This window comes from Mucor mucedo, assembly GCF_025094135.1.
Source record: "Mucor mucedo strain NRRL 3635 chromosome Unknown EV154scaffold_56, whole genome shotgun sequence".
Classification (NCBI taxonomy): Eukaryota; Fungi; Mucoromycota; class Mucoromycetes; order Mucorales; family Mucoraceae; genus Mucor; species Mucor mucedo.
The window spans coordinates 145,384-165,562 of record NW_026252340.1 but is presented as its reverse complement, the minus strand read 5'-3'; the positions used below and the strand labels follow the sequence as shown (position 1 = coordinate 165,562).

At 36.0% G+C, this 20,179-nt stretch overlaps 7 protein-coding genes across 7 annotated transcripts; 4 read left to right on the top strand and 3 right to left on the bottom strand.

Moving 5' to 3' along the window:
• Positions 1-2,890: 2,890 nt before the first annotated feature.
• EV154DRAFT_603267 (uncharacterized protein) lies at positions 2,891-3,752 on the bottom strand. The gene is made up of 2 exons (XM_051607343.1): positions 3,406-3,752; positions 2,891-3,342 (listed from the first exon to the last, which is right to left on the bottom strand). The coding sequence occupies exons 1-2, from the start codon at positions 3,695-3,697 to the stop codon at positions 3,005-3,007; spliced, it is 630 nt and encodes a 209-aa protein (XP_051456833.1). The 5' UTR covers positions 3,698-3,752; the 3' UTR covers positions 2,891-3,004.
• A 1,491-nt stretch (positions 3,753-5,243) lies between these two features.
• Positions 5,244-6,029, top strand: EV154DRAFT_511534 (C2 domain-containing protein). Its single transcript, XM_051601823.1, has 3 exons — positions 5,244-5,380; positions 5,452-5,496; positions 5,562-6,029. Exons 1-3 carry the CDS (start codon positions 5,301-5,303, stop codon positions 5,935-5,937), a joined length of 501 nt encoding a protein of 166 aa, XP_051456832.1. The 5' UTR covers positions 5,244-5,300; the 3' UTR covers positions 5,938-6,029.
• Positions 6,030-6,183: 154 nt separating this feature from the next.
• EV154DRAFT_482254 (Alpha/Beta hydrolase protein) lies at positions 6,184-7,026 on the top strand (the record flags this gene model as incomplete). The annotated part of the gene is made up of 1 exon (XM_051598485.1): positions 6,184-7,026. One exon carries the CDS (start codon positions 6,184-6,186, stop codon positions 7,024-7,026), a length of 843 nt encoding a protein of 280 aa, XP_051456831.1.
• A 36-nt stretch (positions 7,027-7,062) lies between these two features.
• EV154DRAFT_386562 (uncharacterized protein) lies at positions 7,063-7,584 on the bottom strand (the record flags this gene model as incomplete). Its single annotated transcript, XM_051595049.1, has 3 exons — positions 7,063-7,152; positions 7,223-7,372; positions 7,447-7,584. Coding segments are annotated over 3 exons (378 nt in total), but the record flags the coding sequence as incomplete, so codon positions are not given.
• Positions 7,585-7,721: 137 nt separating this feature from the next.
• EV154DRAFT_511529 (nucleoporin complex subunit 54-domain-containing protein) lies at positions 7,722-9,745 on the top strand. The gene is made up of 7 exons (XM_051601822.1): positions 7,722-7,804; positions 7,889-8,020; positions 8,091-8,695; positions 8,765-8,877; positions 8,953-9,157; positions 9,227-9,466; positions 9,529-9,745. The coding sequence occupies exons 1-7, from the start codon at positions 7,780-7,782 to the stop codon at positions 9,646-9,648; spliced, it is 1,440 nt and encodes a 479-aa protein (XP_051456829.1). The 5' UTR covers positions 7,722-7,779; the 3' UTR covers positions 9,649-9,745.
• A 2,559-nt stretch (positions 9,746-12,304) lies between these two features.
• EV154DRAFT_511518 (uncharacterized protein) lies at positions 12,305-14,650 on the top strand. The gene is made up of 9 exons (XM_051601821.1): positions 12,305-12,678; positions 12,741-12,814; positions 12,895-12,927; positions 13,013-13,084; positions 13,162-13,547; positions 13,609-13,677; positions 13,739-14,006; positions 14,077-14,214; positions 14,278-14,650. Exons 1-9 carry the CDS (start codon positions 12,481-12,483, stop codon positions 14,495-14,497), a joined length of 1,458 nt encoding a protein of 485 aa, XP_051456828.1. The 5' UTR covers positions 12,305-12,480; the 3' UTR covers positions 14,498-14,650.
• A 1,456-nt stretch (positions 14,651-16,106) lies between these two features.
• Positions 16,107-19,860, bottom strand: EV154DRAFT_422048 (uncharacterized protein; the record flags this gene model as incomplete). Its single annotated transcript, XM_051596069.1, has 7 exons — positions 16,107-17,681; positions 17,860-17,967; positions 18,031-18,737; positions 18,804-19,070; positions 19,128-19,355; positions 19,420-19,557; positions 19,737-19,860. The coding sequence occupies 7 exons, from the start codon at positions 19,858-19,860 to the stop codon at positions 16,107-16,109; spliced, it is 3,147 nt and encodes a 1,048-aa protein (XP_051456827.1).
• Positions 19,861-20,179: the final 319 nt, after the last annotated feature.

The following is a 20,179-nucleotide window of genomic DNA, read 5'->3' as shown; positions in this document are numbered from 1 at the left end:
CAAACAACATTACGGACAAACATACGAAAATGGGTAAGTATGTACATCATCCTGTTAAACCTCCTATTCAAAACACATTCTGGTACCGCTTTCTTGGCACAAAAATAGATGGCTTGCAGTACACTTGCGAGTCTTAATATTGTATTTATATTCAAGATATGAGCAGTTGCATAGTTGCATACGCACTTTGATCGTCTGCACTAATAGGTTTATTTTTTATAATAAGGTTAAACATTAAAATGTTACATTGAAAATGACGTCTGGTGTGCTTGACGCTGGTATCGGTGAGATGGCTAAAAAAGCTATTCCGGGTAAGCTTTTTAGTGAAAAAGATGAGAATCTTTTCTCTCTCTCACTTTCTTGTTCTTTGTCTTCAGCAAAAAGAATATTTGTTTACGCCTACTTATAGTATAATCCCTTACTTATCTTAATTTACAAGCTAAGTTTTGGAGTTACCTCTTTGAGACTTGGTTGGGTCACAAGTATCACATTCCCTTTAGTTCATATAATGGGCTTGGACGCACACCTGTACACATTGAGATTGAAGGCAAAAAAAATTATATACTCTTGAAGAGGTCTGCGCCTTCTCTTTTTCCGGTACTTCTCCACAAAATCAGCTTTGGAAGGGTATCGAAAACTTGGTTGGGGCCCTGCACAGATTGGAGGTAGCATACAACTGATCCCTATTCACGTATTTCTGTCTTACCTAGTCTATTCATGCATTTTAGGTTATTTTGCTTGGTCCGAAAAGAGTTCACGGAGAAGCAAGGATATTAGATTAGGATCCATGTAACGAGTAGCCATGAACTTACACCGTCGAAAACAGTTCCGTTTCCAGCCATCGATTACCGACATCTTGATCGGTACAAAGTATAACGAATCATTAATAAAATCGTAAATTCAACCAAATAAAATCATTTGAACTACAAAAATTAAACTAAATTCTTCATTATCATCATTTTTTTTTTTCTTTAGCTCCATCATACTGCAATAAAAGATGTGGACTTTTGAGACAAATGTAAAGAACATTCCAGTTATGCAATTTATCAAAACAGTTATGATTACACTTTTTAATGTCATTTTAACTTTATCAGAAGATAAGACTAAAGTTAGAATGAAACAGATCATATTTTATATTTTAATAACTCATACGCCAGAACACTCCTCACAATAAATAGCGTGTTTGGGCTTAACCTTTATTGATCGATATTCTGCTGGAACCTATTCAAGCTTTCAATTTTTGTATATTAGTTGTATCAAACATTCATTACTACAGATTTATCGTTTACTCTTTCTTAAACGTTCTTAAACGTTCTCAATCGTAGTTCTATAAGCTTATTAAAGGCTTACAGCGAAAAAAAAAAAACTGAGTTTTTTTTTTTTTTTTTTTTTTTTTTTTTTTGCTATTATCGATGATTAAAACAAAACTGTTTTTGAAAGCCTAATTTTTTAAGTACTGCTTAATGTCTTCAGAAGTTTGATGTCAACTGTCGAAAAAAGCCTCTTTTACAGCGTTTTGAAAGAGATGAATCAATTTTGTTTGAAGTAAAGCAAAATGAAACAGAATAAAGAATTAATGTGTTCCTAGTATTTACATTTATAATCCTTTATAATGGATCGTGGTATAGAGTGTGAGTAAAATAAAAATTGCGGCTGTTTCATTATCATCCTTTGCATGAAGTTTTCTGCAGTGCGTCTAAACGTAAGCCATAATGTCCTCGAGGCCCAAATGACGACGATTTAGGTTTTTGATTAGTCTTACGACCGACGTTGAAAGCGCCAGTGAGTTATAATCATGTATATTTAGCATGATCAAATTTTAATGCCGAAACTATGAAAACCTAATAAGCAATCAAATGGCTGTCATTTGATTTATAAATAACTAGTATTTAAATGCCATAGAATCCATTATCCCTAAAAATAAAGTATCTTATATTCGCTTTAAGTTACTGTTTTCATAACTAGAAGGGCATACAAATACAAGCAGACATCTATTATCCCATGATATTATATAAAATTCATATAGATGAATGTTATGGGTTCAAATAAAAAATAACATAAATTCAATTTTGTCAAAGACCAATGAAAGCAAGATGTTAGCTTGCTTTAGATCTGCTACTGAAAACTTTTATTTAATTTGTCATTATGAATCACTTTTTTTAATGCATGATTAAACACACCTATAATGCAACTAATCATAAACACTGATAAACACAAGTGTTCGGGTACAGAATTAACAAAAAAAACACGGGTTATTTCATGTATCATATGAACACATATTACGTCAATTTTAAAATAATCACAATTATTAGTGACTTTCCCGGTAACTGATTAAATGGTGTAATAATTCAGATAAATCATGTTTCATGGTTTGTATTAGAAGCAGAAAGTTTCATCTGCATTTATTATCAGCATATAAAATACGGTATCGATCAAGAATTATTTGTATGCATGAATTAATCTGCTTTTGAAAAAAAAAAGCAAATATATGCTAGCTTGATATATGCGAGTTTGTTTAAAGAAACACAATATGCGCTCACGACCCTTACTGTACAGAAAAAACTCTACATTGATGCTTATACTGGTTTCTTCTTTTTATCAACATCTGTATCTGTCAGACATGATTTGTATAATTTTTTTCTTACATTACTATTTTTCAATAGGGGGAGGGGGTTGTACATTAGTTACAAAACGCATAATACATGATACGCTCGTTGAAATAAACTTTAATTATCTTCACTTATAACTCTGCATTACTGATGCCATCTCTTCCATATATAAAAACAAACAAACAAGTACTTTAGACAAACCGTTCTTTTGTCAATCATTTGATCCCGGGTTTTTTTAAGTTGTCAGAAAGAAAAGTTTATTTTTTAATACGAGAGATGGAGAGAAAATAGTACTATAAAAGGTTGAGTACGGAGTACAGTAAATAATTGTGTGTAAGAAAAAAAAAGGGGGGGGGGGAGGGGAATAATAGTGGTAGTAAGAAGAGAAAAATTAATTAGAAGAATTGAGAAGCGAAAGCAGCAACCAAACCAATGGCAGCAACAGCTTGACCGGCTTGTTCCTTGGTAGCCGCTGAAGCAGCATGGGAGGCACTGGCACTGTGAGAAGTTGAGCTGGTACCAGCGGTGGAGGCAGCTGAAGCGGGAGCAGCAGCGTTGTTGGCTGGTGCACTTCCACCACCAGTAGCGGGTGAAGCAGGAGCAGCTGCAGGAACAGAGTTTGCTGTACCCACCGTTGTGTTGGAAGAGCTAGCAGGGTTACCACCAACACCACCTTCAATGGTGAAAGGACCAGCAAAGGCAAGATCAGGTGAATTTCCGAGTTCGAAAGCATCTATAGTTTAAACATTAGCAACCGGTGATAAGATAAGGAAAAAGTGATTGATAAAATACTTACAATCATCAGCATTGTCAATCTCAAAGGGGATCTTCCAGACGTACTTCATGTCTTGAGCATTGACGTTGGTAGCAATTACATGAAGAGGTTGAAGGGCATTTGATTTACCCTTGGCTAAAACAATCTGGGGAATAGTGGCAACACTAGGATTGATCCAAGAAATGATAGCTTCAGAACCTGCCTTGTAACGGGTATTGATCAAAGGAGAGGTAATAGATACAATTGGCTCTGCAGATACAAGAGAAGCAAGATAGGCAGCGGACACAAAAAGAATAGTACCAGTGAATTTCATTGTATATAAAAAAATGGGTTTTTTGTGTACTTGTAGAGGAAAAGGTAAGTATTACTTGATGATATAAAAAAAAAAGGGAAACATAAAAACTGATTGTATTTATATATGAGCTTTTTTGTTTTTTTTAAGGAGAAAATAAACAAGAAGATACATAGGGGATTCTTTTTTTTTTTCGCTTTTTGGGTGATAGAAAAGGGTTACAGAGGGAGAGATTTAGTATATAAGCTTAAACAAAATAGAATCTTAGGGGTGGGTCTAACTATACATGACCGAAATAATAGGTGTAGTGGTCCTCCTTGCAATCATTATTATTATTATATAAACCCCTTTTCCCTATTGGCTACAACATCTTAAATTTATTCGACAGTACAAAAAGTTATAGAGTAATTCGCTTGCCTATTGTTTTATTAGGTTGAATATATAAAAAAGAAGCCCCTCGTATGTGTATATGTATCTCCTATAAGTTTATATATCTATATATACATCTATAAATCTCCCTACAAGCGTTCACAGTGAGAAAAAAAAAGAAGCTCTCTAGTGAGTCGATTGAAAGACTCGGTAGATAATAAAATAATAATAAGCTAAAAAAGAAAAAGATCTTTACATTATCTGTGCGTTTCATTATTATAATGTTATTCAAACCCAAGGAGTTAAAACTATTTAAATATAATTTTATTTTATTTTCATTGCTGTCACAGTTATATTACTGCATAGTAGATCTGTATTATTTATTTATTTTTTTTGCATTCCTTGATATGATATCAATCCCTTTTCCCATTAAACAAAAAGTAAAAGCAATCATTTATTATTATCGGTCCCTCTTTTATTGCAAACAAAACTAGTTTATTCACAGATTGAAACTTTGGCTGTGTATTTTTTTTTCTTGTTAAAAAGTATGTGCGTTAAGAACGATCTGAAAAAAAAGGAGTATCGTCAGAACCATTAAAAAAAAAGACAAGATGGTTCATGCAGAATAAATAGTTTACAATCTATGATGACTAGTACTTGAAGTCACGTTGTCTGTTGCCACCATAATCATAAATATTTACTATTTGCATTGGAATTTGTCGATAAACAGTTGCGAATTATAAGCAGGAGGACTTACCCCCTCCCAGAGAAAAGAGAGAGATAGGAAGGGGTCTTTTCTGAAGACCCCTTTTCAAATCTCTTTAACTTGTTACAAGAAACAATATCCATCTCCTACAGATTCTTTAAAAATAGTTGTTGTCCCTCTTCTTTCTATTTGTAATACACACCATCAACAGCAAAATGTCAAATTTCTTATTTACTTGTTGAGACCCCCTCCCCTTCTCTCCCCTCCTCTCTGACGCGCACGCGCGCGCAGAATCTCTTTTAGTTACACCTTTATATGATCGAGATTTTCTTTTTTCTGTTTCTCGGTAACTAAATTCAAGAATCTCCCTAAGTTTCCCCCCACGTGCAATGGCAGCCCTCATTGGGGAAATGTTGAGGTGTCACATGTGTGATGTTCCATCAAGTTTATACCCGCCAATTTTCTTGTGTGTGCGTCAAGCAGTAAACATATATCCATCTCTCTTTCTTTTCGGTTTTTTGTTTTGTTTTTATTTTATTCTATTTTAGAATGGGGCCTTTTTTGAACAAGAAGAACGTAGAATATAAGCTTTCTATAAACATACTGAAAGCCACATATTTAGAAACAGCGTAAGAAACAAGAATAAAGAAAATCAAAATTCAAATCATGACTAAAATAAGGGTTTCATACCCCCCTACAGTGATAAAAACGGACTTTCTGATCCTTACGCTATTTTGTATATTGAGTAAGATGAATATATCATATACAAAAAAAAAAGAGAAGGTTTTCTCTTATTAACACAGATTTAAGTGGTAAAGAACGGGCAAGAACAGAAGTTAAAAAGGAAACTTTGAATCCGGAATGGTTTGAACGCGTCATTTTTCCGTTGGACATGAAGAAACAAATGCGCTTGATTGAGATATGGGTGTGGGATAAGGATAGATTCAGGGACAAGTGTCGCGACGTTTTCAAAAAGAAGTCGTTTTCGGATGATTTCTTGGGTAAAATTGAAATCCCTGTGGAGAAGTTATTTAAGACGTTCGACCTTTCAAAAAAGGGTGTGGATTTCGAGCAATCCATAGAGTTATCCAAGCCCTTGCTGAAAAATCATGAGGATGATAACGTAAAAGGAGATATTGTACTTGAAGTGGGTATCATCGCTATGGATGGGGACAATGCAGCGTAACTACACAAAAGAAAAAAAAAATAGAAGAAAAAGAGAGAAAGGTACAAAGATTAATGACTCATCAAATAGGTTAGAGAGGTTCTGGGGCAAGTACATTTCCTAAAATAAGCCACTTTGCACCACCTTCCTATTTCATCGAACAAAAGAGCTCCATTGTTCATATAAACGATTGATTATAGTTCAATTACTTACCCAATCTGAACCCCCTACGACCCCCCTTTTTTTTTAATTAATAAAACCAAAAATATGGAAAATAACTTTGAAGTTTTGGGTTTAGAAAATAACGCCCAATCCCCATTAATTTGGCTCATTCATGGCGCTGGTGGTAGTCTCCGTCATTTCGACACTGTTATACCGATCTTGACAGAAGCTGGCTATCGTGTCTTGGTTAATGATGTGCGGTATCATGGTTTATCTCAGCCTCTTGACGGCGCTGAAGGACCCTTCGAATTCACAAGTGTCATTCAAGATATGGACTCAATTTTGCAAAAAGTCAAGCAGAAACATTATCCCGATCATGATATTAACTTATTTCTCGGTGGGCTTTCAATGGGTGGAATCATCTCTTTGTTGTTTGGGTCGGAACATGCCAGTAAATTGGAAAGCGAAAAAGTGAAATTACAAGGTATTATCCTATTAGCATCAGGCATTCCCTACTTGGAAGTACCTCGCCTAGGCTGGGATTTGTTTAAAACGCGTCAAGCAACACCCGAAATGTTAGAGGGTGCTAGATTAGCAGTGATGGCTTCAGCTATTACAGATTATGGTCAGGAACAAGCCAAGTTAGCCATGGAGCAAATGTCACGTCATGCATTGTATGAATGTTTTGTTGCTATTGCAGAAATGTACCCAACACCTGCTACACCACCCAATCCATACAAGCTCTTGACAACGGTCCCCATGTTACTCTTGATACCTGATCAAGATCCTTATACAAGAATTGAAATGGAAGCCTTGCATGCTGTCAATCAACAGGAAGGCGTGCTGTCTATAATTAAGACAGTTGAAAATGCTGGCCATTTAGTGACTTTAGATAAGGGAGATCAAGTGGGTATAGAAATTAGAGAATTTTGTTCCTCTATCTTATAAAGTCTTTTTATTGTGTAATTTCTTTTGTGATTGGGATAACAAGATCGTGCCTGCTAAAATAAAACTGGCACCAATCCACCATCTTAAAGCTAAAGGCTCATTAAATACTAAGTAACCCAAAATTGCCTATATATATATGTCGCGTATTGCTATTTTAATATGTATGTAGCCTTTTTTTATAATGATGATAACTTACGGAAGCACTAAAGTTGACAGCACCATTGACAATGGATACCTGTACAGAAGAAGGGGCTGCATTTAATGCCTTTGTAAAGGTGGTCCACATAATTGAATTACACGCAAATATAAGCGCGAAGCATACACCTCTTGCTACTAAAAACGAGGACTTTTTTTTTTTTTTTTTACAAATATTCATCACGGGTTAGGATATTGCAGTATATACACACAGCGAAGACATACCTTTTCAGGCACAAGGTCCAGTTGATCGGCAATGGAACTGAGAAACAATTCGGTGCGTTCATCTGAAAAAAGCTTTGCAAAAACAGAAGACAAAGCGGCAAAGAAACCCGAGATGATTGCAAAAGGAATAAACGAAGTTGCCATGTGGAAGAAGAAGTAGAGTAAAGACGAATAAAAGAAGGTTACCACCTTTAAAAACGGATCCTAATTGTGACTGGATATTTTCCTGTTTTTCTACCCAAGGTCCACAAAAAAAAAAAAAAAATTCCGTCCAAAGAACGCGTTTTTTCTTTTCTTCTTGTTATTGTTAATCATTAAAGAGTTCTGTATATAATGTCATTTGGTTTTGGTTCAACAGGTATATATATTGAGCTAAAAGATTGCCCTCCTTTTTTTGTTTGTTATTTAAACTAATATGTAGCACCTGCGTTTGGCACACCAGCTAATACAACATCACAGGCAGGCACATTGTTTGGAGCTAACAATAACACCTCTGCTGGAACTTTATTCGGTGCCAATACTAGTAATGCATCAGCAGCAGGCACATTATTTGGTGGTCCTGCAGCAAATACTGGTAAATCTATTGATAATGAACGAGTTATAGAAAAAGGAATGTTGTAGATTAAACATCTTCGTTTTATAAGGATTTGGAGGATTCTCAAAACCAGCAACCACAAGCGCATTTGGAGCAACTACAAGTCAACCTGCAGCAGCACCAGCAACTACTGGATTTGGTGGTTTTGGAGCAAATGCTACTTCCACTGGCAGTGGATTTGGAGGTTTTGGTCAACAATCACAGGCACCTTCAGCTTTCGGCCAGCAATCACAAGCACCTATGGGTTTTGGCCAACAATCACAAGCACCTACAGGTTTTGGTCAGCAATCACAAGCACCCACAGGATTCGGTCAACAAGCGCAGGCACCCACAGGATTCGGTCAACAAACACAGGCAACTACAGGGTTTGGTCAACCTGCAGCAACAAGTACAGGCTTCGGTCAACCCTCGACAGGGTTTGGCCAACCTGCAGCATCGACTGGATTCGGTCAACCCGCTGCTACCGCAGGTTTTGGATTTGGAGCAAAACCTGCTTTTGGAGCAACCACGAATAATTTATTTGGAAATAACCAACAACAACAACAGCAACAACAACAACAGATGGGTGGTGCTCCTGTACAAGAAAAAGTATGGCAAGACCTTGCATTGATTAGAGCACATTTCGATCCTACCTCACCTCTCTGTCAATTTAGAGTAAGTTTTTTTTTTAAAAAAGTGTGAATGATGAATATTTGTATGTGAATTAAGTCATTGTGCGTGTAGCATTACTTTTATAATATGGTACCAACGAACGAAGCACATTTATACGTACGCCCTCAAAATCAAGACGAGAATTTGTGGAATGAAGCTGTTCGTAAAAACCCTGATCCTACATGGTATGATTTTAAAACGGCTGTTTTTTATATTGACGCTGACATCGAGGGTACATTTTTCTCTCTCTTTCATATTAGTTTGGTACCTGTATTAGCAGTGGGTTTTGATGATATTTTAAAGCGTATAGAAATTCAATCCAAGCAAGTCGAAATACATCAAGAAACTTTGAAGGAAACTGCAAACAGATTAGCAACAGTACAACGTCAGTATGATCTCAGTACCTTGGTTAGATTGGAAGAGCACAAACGTCGTCATGCAAATTTGGCGCAACGATTATTAAGAGTAAGTGATCCCCCTTTGTGTGTGTGTGTGTGTGTGTGTGTGTGTAGTTTCTAAAAGGTAATTACGTAGCTTCTTCGATACAGCCAAGTGCTTCGTTATAAAGGGTTCCCATTGAATTCTGATGAGGAACAGGCAATTAAACAATTGAGCAATCTCGTAAGTCAACCAAACCAACCTCCACAACTGGCCGAAAAGATGAATCAATTATATCGTCAACTTCAAGCCATCAAAGCACAAAGATTGAAACAAAATGATCAACCTGATGTTTGGCGTACTGTTAGAGAGAGGGATGCTGCAGAAATTGCTCAGGTAAAAAAAAAATAGTAGGCGTATGTAGACATTTTTGTTAAATTAATTTATAAAAATTCTAGATTTTGGATGATGAACAAAAGGGTATCATGTACGTTACTAGCATGTTAAAATCCGATGCAAAAGAGCTCGAAGTTATAGAAGTGGGATTAAAGGATAACGGCCGTAGTATGAGTTACTGAGAGAAAGAAAATATACACATATAATAAAAGGGATGTTTTACACTTAAAATTCGCTGTGCCAATTTTTTTTCTCTTTTTTCAGACGAATTATAGTGCATCCATCATGTTTGCGAGGATTGATTCTTTTAACTCCTTTTTTTTTACGCGATACAGTTTTATAAGGCTCGCTTTAAAAAGACTTATACAAGAGACGGTCATTCGGAGAGGAAGATTTGATAAAGAATATTGGAGAGACCTGCGGTAACCGACAAGCAAACCGACAATTCATGAAAGCGGAAGAGGCGAACGTTTCTCCCATCTAATCAAAGGAGCTTAAAGACTCAACAACTTTCATAAACATAGTAGTAACACCATGTAACATCTATATGACAAGACTGCTTTTGCTAGTCCAAGATAAGACACAAATAAGTGATATAATTTATCAGTGTCTCAAAGAAACGTCTGTTAGTTATTCTTTCAAAGATCGAAAAATTAGTCATTAGACTTCTTGCTCAATGTTTACAAATCGAGCCGACTGATAACGATCTTTGGGAAATCAGTAACCTTTACCAATTGTTACGGCAGACGAATCACAGAATGCGATTATAGAAAGATTGATGCTTTATTATATCCCATCGATCTATGTTACAAACCAAATCCAAGTCATTGATGCAATATTTAAACTTTTCTGGCTGTTGTGCTTGAGATTATACGTGTATATAGCTATATCATCGTTCTATACTTTGTGTTTAGCTCATTTTTGCAGTCTGATAACTCTACTTTATAAAAAGTATACAATATTTCTTCGATTCCTCAGTGCTCCCCCAAAAACTCACGCTTTGGTTGTTTAAAGCCGCAACAGCAACAACGGTAGGGTTCTTTTAGGAACTTAATTAGACTCAAGCAATAGAGACATACGTACCAGAAAATTGTTAAAGAAGAAAACTTGGATCTGATGAGACACGTTAATAAAGCTATGGGACAACAATAATAAGAATAATGGAGCAAGAAAAATATTCTTAATTTTGTTGTCCTTGACCTTTCCAACTGGTTAAGTGATAAAACTCTGTATAATCACAGTCATATGAGTTGCTGTAGACATTCTTTTTTTTTTTTGGCAGCTCCTTAATCTTTTGGTTTAGTCAATACATTTTTTTTTTTTTTTTTTTTTTTTTTTTTTTTTGCTTTAGATCTTCAGTGGTCTCAACTTCAATTTAAGCTTAACTATTTTTAAAATGGAGGATTTGCCTTTAATGCTTAGCCTTTTCATGTCTGGTAGTTATTCCTTATACATTGAACCATAATCATACATACACACAAACCGGGTAAATATGTGCTTTTAACGATTCTTCTTTGTGCAATGTTTCCTTTTTTTTTTGCAGACTTCTGGGCCCCAGTTAAACATGCTAAGAGAAAGTATATACAAAAGTATATAGATCAATACATTGTATTTTATATAAAGGTGAGAGGCCATTAGTAACCAATTTGCCAGTGACACAACATTGCAGGTAAACAATCAAGTGTGTGAAATTGTTTCAATTGGTTTAAGCTGATGCCAATCCATAAATAAACAAATTCAAACTCAAGATAGTTTCCCACTGAAAATAAAATAACGGCTCGCGAAACGCCCAGGAAGAAACAAGTTGATCTCTTTTATTATTATATGCATTATTCAAAATAAACAGTTGCTTGCATATTTTTTGAAGAACGTTATATCAAATGGCTATGAATGATTGCATTGTCATGTATAAAAGAAAAAAAAAAACTGCTCACATGATAAAAAAAGAATACATACACCCGGTAAATGAACCGGAGTTTTTTTTTTTTTTTTTTTTTTTTTTGATAGGATGGGCGTAACAGTTTCATTAAAAACAGTGATAGGATCCCTCTTAGATTTAAGAAAGGGGGGTTGGGGGAAGATTTAGGAACAAACTACATATCAATTGAATCCATTACAACAAAAACAGTTATTTCAAAGCTGTGATTTTCTAAAAACCGTATGCACAAAGAAAGAAAATCCTGGAGGCAAAAAGAAAATCAGTGTTTATTTTCTTGATTTTCTTCTCATATGGGGAAAAAATATTCTAGGCTCACTTAAAAATCAAATTAGATGCTCCTTTTATTTTTAACAAAGTGCTACAATGGTTAGTGAAACACTGCAAAATCATATGAGCCGTCTTGTGTTAAAAAAATTATCACAGCCTTCAAAAACAACAAAACAATCGGGCTAAACAAGAAAAGAATTCATAATTCCCAATTGATTATCATGATTTAATTTTAAATAAATAAAATTCATTGTATACGTTGGTCTTTCAAGTTTAAGTTTTCCCGATCGCAGATTGAATAGCTGTTTTTTATTGTTGCAGATCATTTCTGGTAAGTGCACATAAATATTCCCCTTGTGTACTTTGATTGGATTCAAGCGTAATATGTATAAAATAGGCTAGAAGACACAGTTTTTTTATTATTATTATTGTTTTGGGGCTTTGTAAGCTCAGTGCATAACAATAATCAAATGATATCGTAGAATGGAACAAATAACGCTATAAATAATTACAAATTGTTCAGCCAGCCACGGTTTAAGAAAAGCTGAGTTGAGTTTGTAAGTAATATTGGCTGATTACACTTCATCAAATAGAAATAATAGAATTTGTACAAGGATAATTATAATATTAGGTAACAAATTGATTATATTTAGATGGAGAAGAAGGGGAAAGAATTAAGGAGAACATTTAACCTAGCGTGTGTGCTACTGTTAAAATTCTGTTGTATAAAACGGCTATTTTAATTTTTTTTTATTTGTTTATTTATATTTCTTTTTTTTTATATTTCTTAAACTATCGTGTAGATCTTATGAAATCCTTGTCAATCATCGCCAGTCTTGCACTTCTTATTAGTAGCGTTGTCGCTCAAGAAGGTGCCACAGTGCCTGTCACCACTTCAGCTCCATCAACTTATACCTGTGATCCCAACACTTGTAAAATTGAAAACAATTGTCTTTGTGCATCTACTTCCGCTCCTGGTGGACTCTCTCCTGCCGATACACCCCAGGTAAACAGTAACCTCCTACTCTCCTCCACCAGTATTTCTACTAACCAAAATATCCAAAACAGTTCGTTACAGTCACTTATGATGATTCCATCCAAGAAGCTTTAATGGCAACAGCTCTTGGTATGGTCAATGTAACGTAAGTTTTGTTATTTATAGTTTGACTAACAGCTTAGTAATTTCCACAACCCAAACTAATTTCGTTTTTTTTAAATACAGTAATCCAAATGGCTGTCCTGGTCACGGTACCTGGTAAGTTTTTGAAAAAACGTTTTTTTTTTATTTATTTCCACTTTTGGGTTTATTACCAAAAATATTAACAAGTGTTTTCTGAAAGGTTTGTCTCGATGCAATATACAGACTTCTCATTGGTCCAACAGTGGTATGCCGCTGGTAACGAAGTCGCAGAGTAAAATAAGCTTTTTTTTAAAATTACAATCGTGTCACCAAGCAAGAAAGCTAATTTTTTTTCTTGTGCAACTCTAGTCATACATTTTCTCATGTCGGTACCCCTTCTGCTGAAGAAATCTCTAGTGTTAAAGAAATGTTGAATGCTTATGCTGGTATTCCTTACAGCAAGATCCAAGGTTTCCGTGCCCCTTTCTTAAACTATACCAAGGATACTTTAGGTCTTGTTAGTCAACAAGGTTTCAAATACGATTCTACCGCAAGTGCTGTCACGGATGACATGTACTGGCCTTATACTTTGGACAATGGTTTGGCTAATGATTGTTGGACCGGTATTTGTGCTGCTGGACAAGTGAAGTTACCTGGACTTTGGGAAATTCCTATGTATTCTGTACTTGATAAGGCCAACGTGCCTCAATTGATGGATGTCTATTTAGCCGGCACACCCGCAGATACCACACAATGTAAGATTATTTTTTTATATAATCATTCGATTACCCTTAATATTTAACTCGCTATTTTTAGGGAGTCAAGCGGCGTTTGATAAACACTACAATGGAAACCGTCAACCATTCGGAATTTATGTTCATCCTAGTAAGTTGATTTGTCAGTTGTCTAAAAAAGGTGGATATTTTTAACCATTTTTTATTTATAGCACATTTAACTACCTATCCCGGTGGAGTAGATGACCCCAAAGAAAAGTTCAACGCAGTGATTGATTTCATTAAGTCATTGGCTGCTAAGCCAGACGTTTGGTTTGTGACCAACCAACAATTGCTTGAATATATGAAGAAACCTGTCAAGGCTTCTGAACTTGGATCACAAACTTACATGCAATGTCAACAACCTGTCATTGCTCAAGACATTTGTAACGGTCTCGATGATGACCATAATGGTGTCATTGATAATGGATTAATCAACAGGTAATTGTTATATCCTAACGTGGATAGGAAGCACAACATATCATTTAACACAAATTTCATTTTAATATAGTTGTAACTTTGGTACCACCAGTATGAAAACCTGTTTCAATTGTCCTGCTACTGCGCCTTCTTTATCTAATCCTGTTCCTGCATCTGCTGCTCAAAATGGTACCGCTGGATACCGTAACCGTATTGGAGACAATTGCGAGTAAGTTATTATGGTGCATCAACAGGTTTGATTTTTGTTTATACTAAATGACCTTGTTTATAGTACCACCTGGTGGGACCCCATTGGAAATAAGTGTCTCTGTACCACTGCTGATTGTGAAGTAAAGAGTGTAGCAGTTCCTAAATCAGAAACCCCATCTACCACAAACTCTACTTCAGTTACCCCAGGCGATGCAGTCAAAGATAATGGTGCGGCTCAAATTGCCGGTGTATCTACCGCTGTCATGGCTGCGCTCTTTGTTGGACTCAGCCAACTTTTATAACCTTTTTTTTTTTACTCTCTCCCTTTTTATTTAAAAAACAATAATTTATACTAGATTATAATTATAATATGTACGCAGCTTTTTTTTTCTCTCCATTTTCCGAAATAATACCACCTTCTTCCCCATCAAATAAAATATATCTATTATTTTCTGTAAATCTTCATGTGAATAACGAGTTTCAAATCTGTGCCTTGTTGTGACACAAATAATTTATGTCTCATATAACTTCCATGGGCTGATCCAAGATTGTGCTAATCATATTCTTTTTTTTATATTATTGTTCTAAAACAAACTTTGGTAAACATAAATCGCGAATTTAAAAAGAAAATTCTGTTTTTTTTTAAAAAAAAAAAGCAAACATTCGGCTTTGTTGTGTAATGGCTTTGACTAGCACATATGACAAGAACAACTCACGATGCCGTTGTTTTTAAAGCTTAAGCACCAAATATTTTGAGATACGTCGAGTGACACACTGTGTTGCCCGACCCATAAGTTAGATACGCTTCGCCATTAAATAACTTTAACTCGTTTATCTCTCACAAGCCAAGCCTAAATTTTTACATTAAACGAAAGGAGCGTTTTCTTTAGGGATACACGTTTGGTGTTATATACAACTATTTGTTAAATTCAACGGCCATTAGAATTCCGTTGCATCAGAACCCTTATAGCGCTAAATCAAATTATAATTTAATATCTGGCCGCCATTTATTTATAGTTTCAAGTCAATCATGCAATCTTTGGTATAGTCGAAGCTGTGCGGAAACATACATGTTTATGTCAATATTAAACGCAAGAAAAATGTTATTACCATACTAAGGCCTCAAACAGATACGTTATAAAAGTCCGTTTTACTTTATGCAAGATATTCGTTGACGCGTCTTTTAATAATACTTTTGACTTCTGGGTAAATGAGACCATTATAAAGCAAAAGTACAACTTGGTCGCTTACATTGAGCTTGCCATCTAAGCTCAATCAACACAAGCTTTGGCTTTGACAACTTGTTTTTTTAGGGGAATCTTATTAAATCAAAGGCTTTGATAACATTTAAATTCGGTCACCGGACAAATAGACGGCCCCTCCCCCCTTTTTTTTTTGGTATACTGTCAACTGAAAACCAAATTATTGATTTATATCTTCCTTTTTTATTACATTGCTTTAACGTCAGTTTAATTTTTACAAAGAGTTGGCTACTTTTTGTTTGATCTCTAAAATTGTGTTTAAAAATTCTGCGTCACTGTCGAATAAGTTAGAAAAAATGTGGGTAAAAATGAGGCCATAATCACTTACTTTCTATTATCCGAATTGGCTGAGGAAAGGTTAAAGATACCAGCCATCATTTGCTCAGCAACGGCTTGAGTAACATTGGGAGGGAAATCACGCAAGATATGCAGACACTTGAGAATCTCATCCAACATGACGTTCTGTGATGCGCTACAAATACAAAGTCGTAATAAACCTACTACAGTACGCTCCACCACTAACACACTTTGCTTATCTGCAAATTCAAGAATACCAAAAATGTATTCGGTTGCATAAGGCCTAGATAAATAAAATGGAGGTGGTTTAGCCAACTTACAAAATCCCCGTCACACAAAGGTTTAAAACAATTTACCATAATTCATCAATTCTATCTGCATTACGGACTGTTATAGTAATCATAAATTCCAAGAACAAAACAGTGGCTGGATCATATGGGATCGTAATGGTTGCCTTTTTCATTACTTCGGTGTCATAGCCAACTGACCGAATTGCAGTCAATAAACACTTCAGAGTGTCTGTCTGCAAGGAACTGATATCCGTGAATAATTCTTCTAATTTGCAAGCAGCAACGCAATCCACGGCACACATTGTACTTTCTACCTCTTCTTCTGTAGGATCACGACAATAGGTTTCGTCATTTGAATAAGGTGATAGTAAATATGAGGATAAAGTGGATAAAAGTGAGCCATCACGACGGCTCGCTTGCTTTGTAGGTTTAGGACTCTTGGGCTTCAAGGGAATACTTGTTGTACCAGACAAAAAATCTTCCACTTGTAACATAGAACTGGGTAAAAGAGAGTTTAAGAACAAGTTACGGATAATCTGAAGGACCTTGAGCCACCCTTTACGAAGTGAATCACCATGTCTTGTCACAATGGCAAACATAACAACTGCCGCTAATTGTCCTTTATAATTACGGCCGAATCGGACTGCCAACTTACTTACAACGTATTTTTGACCTGCTACATCGACAATGGGATCTGGCACGGTAGCGTTACCGGTGCCGTTTTCTAATAGACCAGTCATGGTGGCAAGATTAACCACAATACTATCAAAGACATCGTAAAGCTCGAAATGAGCAGCTAAACTAGCACAATGACGGAACCCAGTAATCGCCTTTTGAAGGGTATCATCATCTTGTGCTGTACTAAATACATAGGAGATAGCAGCCACCACGGGTTTCCAAGATAATTCAAACACAGCTTTATCATAGCATGATGTATCACACTGAACAAAATATCCACTGCTAGCGGAACGTTGTTGAAGTTGTTTCCAAGCATAATTAAAGCCCATCAAACCATCATGTTCTTCGGGCATGAGAATTTCATCTTGTTGGATGTGTTCAAAGATTAAACGCAGATATTCTCGAGGAAAATCATCATTGTTATTCACACCACGTACATTACGCACATATTGATCCAATGACATTCTAGCTTGACGTCCGATTTGAGGATTGTGTTGATCTGTATTCAACATGATGACTGAATAAGCCAAGATCTGGGCTGCATCGATATTGTAAATCTCTTTGGGCCCGGACTCGAAGTATGCTTCAGCAAAGGTATCGGTAACACGCATAATTTGTTGAGACTCTCCTGGCAAACGGAAAGTTTCAAGTACCATACGGAAAGCTTCATCCATACGTTTACCCACAAAATCAAATTGACGCATGTATACCTTAAGAGTATCAAAATTTTCGGGTCTACCCAAAAATTCACCCAAACTCTTCTTATCTAATTGTTGTGTGGATCTTAAAAAGTTGGAGAGACTGGCATCGTTGTTTCCGTGTTCGTCAGGTTGAATGATTCCTTGCTCAATAAGGAACTTGATACCTTTCTTGGGTGATTCGTTGAATAAACTGGATCCCTTTAAAATAATTCTCTTTCTTGCTTTACGTTCTAATAGTTCTTCTACACTGGTTAATTCCTAAGCAGAACATTAGTATAACCTAAATTTATATACATTATTGTTGAAATAAAAGGAGCCAGCCTACTCCATTTACTCTTTCTTACACATACAACATAGTCATCATCGGAATACTATTATAAAGTTTAGTATCATGCCCGGCTTTTTTTAGAAGAAACAAATCATGTGTTCTGTTTACCTCGGTATTAACACGCTCCACCATTTGTCCAATGAACATTAATAACGTATCCAAACAAAGTACATGCGAGTTCATAATGGAGTAGCTTTGATGATCAGGAAACGAGTTCTATCACCACACAAATAAGATGTCTATATTTCATAATTTGTAACGATTTTCCTTTTTTTTTACCTTGCTTAAAAATTGGATCAAATTCTCGAATAGATCGCCGCATGTTAGATCACAATCATAATTGTACCACAAATCGACCATAAAGGTGGGCATACGAGCAAACTGTAAAAGACTTTCCAATAATAACTCACGAACCTCTGCAGTGATGGCCATCTGTTCGGAGGTAGAGTAGTTTTTATTTTGTCTGGGGTAATCTGTAGACTTTCCTAGAAACATGTTGGGTGAACCACTTCGGATATCCACCTTGCCTGCTCTTGGATCCGCATCGCTTCGGGATGATACAAATGTGACTTTTCCTTCATCATCTACATCCACTGATACACCACGACTACCTGCACCGGACGTAGGTGACAATCGCTCGATCAAGAAAAAGATGAATAACTCCTGTTGTAATTTCAAATAAGGTCGCATCGTATCAAAAACGGTGGTAATCACACGAAGAGACAATGCTAATAAAGGTGTCGAATCTGTCTTTGCTAATTGGAAAACATAACGACAGAAATCGTCCGTCACTAAAGATCGTAATGTCTCGAATCGTCCAATACTCTTTCCTCCTACTTCAAACGCTACATTAAGAATACTAAGTGCCATTAATCGCATGGAGTCCGTGTGCTTGTGTTCATGAGGATTTAATAAAGAGATTAAAACTCGAAGTAATTCTCGGATGGCAGGTAATCCATACGCTCTTAACGGTGCAGGTTCAACGGCTTTTTTTTTTGAAATACAAAATTAAATTAATCATAGTTTTTTATGTATGTGACGAAAAAGATTACCTGCAGGACTTTCGACAATAGGCTCTTCCATTTTAGGAGATTCAGTTAATACAACGTCTTTCTCAGCATCAGTTGATTGCTCTTCTGTGCTCTGTAAAGTAGGTGAGGGCGATGGCTTCGGTGTACTCATATGAGGATCAGCTGGCTCTTCAGTAGCGTCGTTAGGTGTGTCTACAAATAACCATTCGTCTTCCAAACATTTTAATCGCTCAAAGATGGCGATGACCATGTTGATCATGACATGTTCAGCAGATCGTCTCAACATTTCTAACAAAAGAAAAATTAAACTTTATCACTATTAGAGATTTTACTTTTTAATCTTACCACTGAGTCGCATTTGGCAGCACATGCTAAGACCGGTCTCCATCATTTCACATACAGCTTCGTCACTCAATACTTGGCCACACTCACTTGTAATAGCCATTTGAAGCACTTGAAGCATTCGAAGCAGAACAAGTTCATCTGAAGCAGCATCAGAAGCTTCAAACTTACAATGTGTTGCAGCAGAAGATAATGCATTCATAGCCACGGATACTCTTGGATTGTGAACACCTATGATTACGAGTTTAGGTGATCAAGAATGATGTGTAGTACGTTTTTGTTTACACAATCTTACCAATGATACCGTAGTGCAATAATTTTTCTACGCTACCCAATGCAGTACCAGCAATGGGACCTGTTGTGTTGCCAGATCGAATTACTTCCAGGAACGGATTTAATAAAGTGACAGCATCGACATCCCTTACATCTACTACTTTATAGTTATTATTAGTGCACGTTGTTTATCGTAAAAAATAAATAAAAAACAGTGACAATACCGTTCACATTCTCCAAAAATGATCTCAGGTTATCAAATCCTTCCATTAAAGGGTTCTCCTAAATATGAATTTTTTTTTAGTAAAAGCTCGATTCGGGAATCACTTTCCTATAAACAAACCTCTTTGGTATTTAAATCCTTTGCATGCATTTGAGCACTACGTAAACCCATACTATTGCCTAAACCTCCCATCCTAAGCCCGTTTACGCCCATACCAGACCAACGTGCATTTTTGCGCATAGCACTTGTAACAGCTAAAATACAAACCACCTGTAAGTCCAAATTTTATTCTTATCCGTGTGAAACTTACCAATGATTTCAGCATGAACTAGTTGTGACCAAGTGAGTTCTGATTTGATTTTGGTAGGATGGCTTTCTGGAACTTTTGAAATTTGGCCATCTATTGGTGATGTAATTGCAGATCTAGAAGTGTCTGCAGTCATGGAGAAGGGCTGTGTCGAATAAGTTGAAACCATGAGATGAAACTCTTATTAAATTAGAGAAAAAAAAAGAAAAGAAAAACACCCAAATTAAATAAGGGAACAAAAAATGCAGAGTA

What these genes read in the sequence shown, in the direction of transcription:
- EV154DRAFT_603267 (XM_051607343.1), bottom strand. Translation starts at nt 3,697, where the DNA reads ATGAAATTCACTGGTACTATTCTTTTTGTGTCCGCTGCCTATCTTGCT. An exon ending in GATTGACAATGCTGATGATT is followed by an intron (nt 3,343 to 3,405) that starts GTAAGTATTTTA and finishes TTTAAACTATAG; the next exon opens with ATGCTTTCGAACTCGGAAAT.
- EV154DRAFT_511534 (XM_051601823.1), top strand. Translation starts at nt 5,301, where the DNA reads ATGGGGCCTTTTTTGAACAAGAAGAACGTAGAATATAAGCTTTCTATA. An exon ending in GCCACATATTTAGAAACAGC is followed by an intron (nt 5,381 to 5,451) that starts GTAAGAAACAAG and finishes ACCCCCCTACAG; the next exon opens with TGATAAAAACGGACTTTCTG. An exon ending in TACGCTATTTTGTATATTGA is followed by an intron (nt 5,497 to 5,561) that starts GTAAGATGAATA and finishes CACAGATTTAAG; the next exon opens with TGGTAAAGAACGGGCAAGAA.
- EV154DRAFT_511529 (XM_051601822.1), top strand. Translation starts at nt 7,780, where the DNA reads ATGTCATTTGGTTTTGGTTCAACAG. An exon ending in ATTTGGTTTTGGTTCAACAG is followed by an intron (nt 7,805 to 7,888) that starts GTATATATATTG and finishes TTGGCACACCAG; the next exon opens with CTAATACAACATCACAGGCA. An exon ending in AAAAACCCTGATCCTACATG is followed by an intron (nt 8,878 to 8,952) that starts GTATGATTTTAA and finishes CTTTCATATTAG; the next exon opens with TTTGGTACCTGTATTAGCAG.
- EV154DRAFT_511518 (XM_051601821.1), top strand. Translation starts at nt 12,481, where the DNA reads ATGAAATCCTTGTCAATCATCGCCAGTCTTGCACTTCTTATTAGTAGC. An exon ending in CTCCTGCCGATACACCCCAG is followed by an intron (nt 12,679 to 12,740) that starts GTAAACAGTAAC and finishes TATCCAAAACAG; the next exon opens with TTCGTTACAGTCACTTATGA. An exon ending in CGGAATTTATGTTCATCCTA is followed by an intron (nt 13,678 to 13,738) that starts GTAAGTTGATTT and finishes TTTTATTTATAG; the next exon opens with CACATTTAACTACCTATCCC.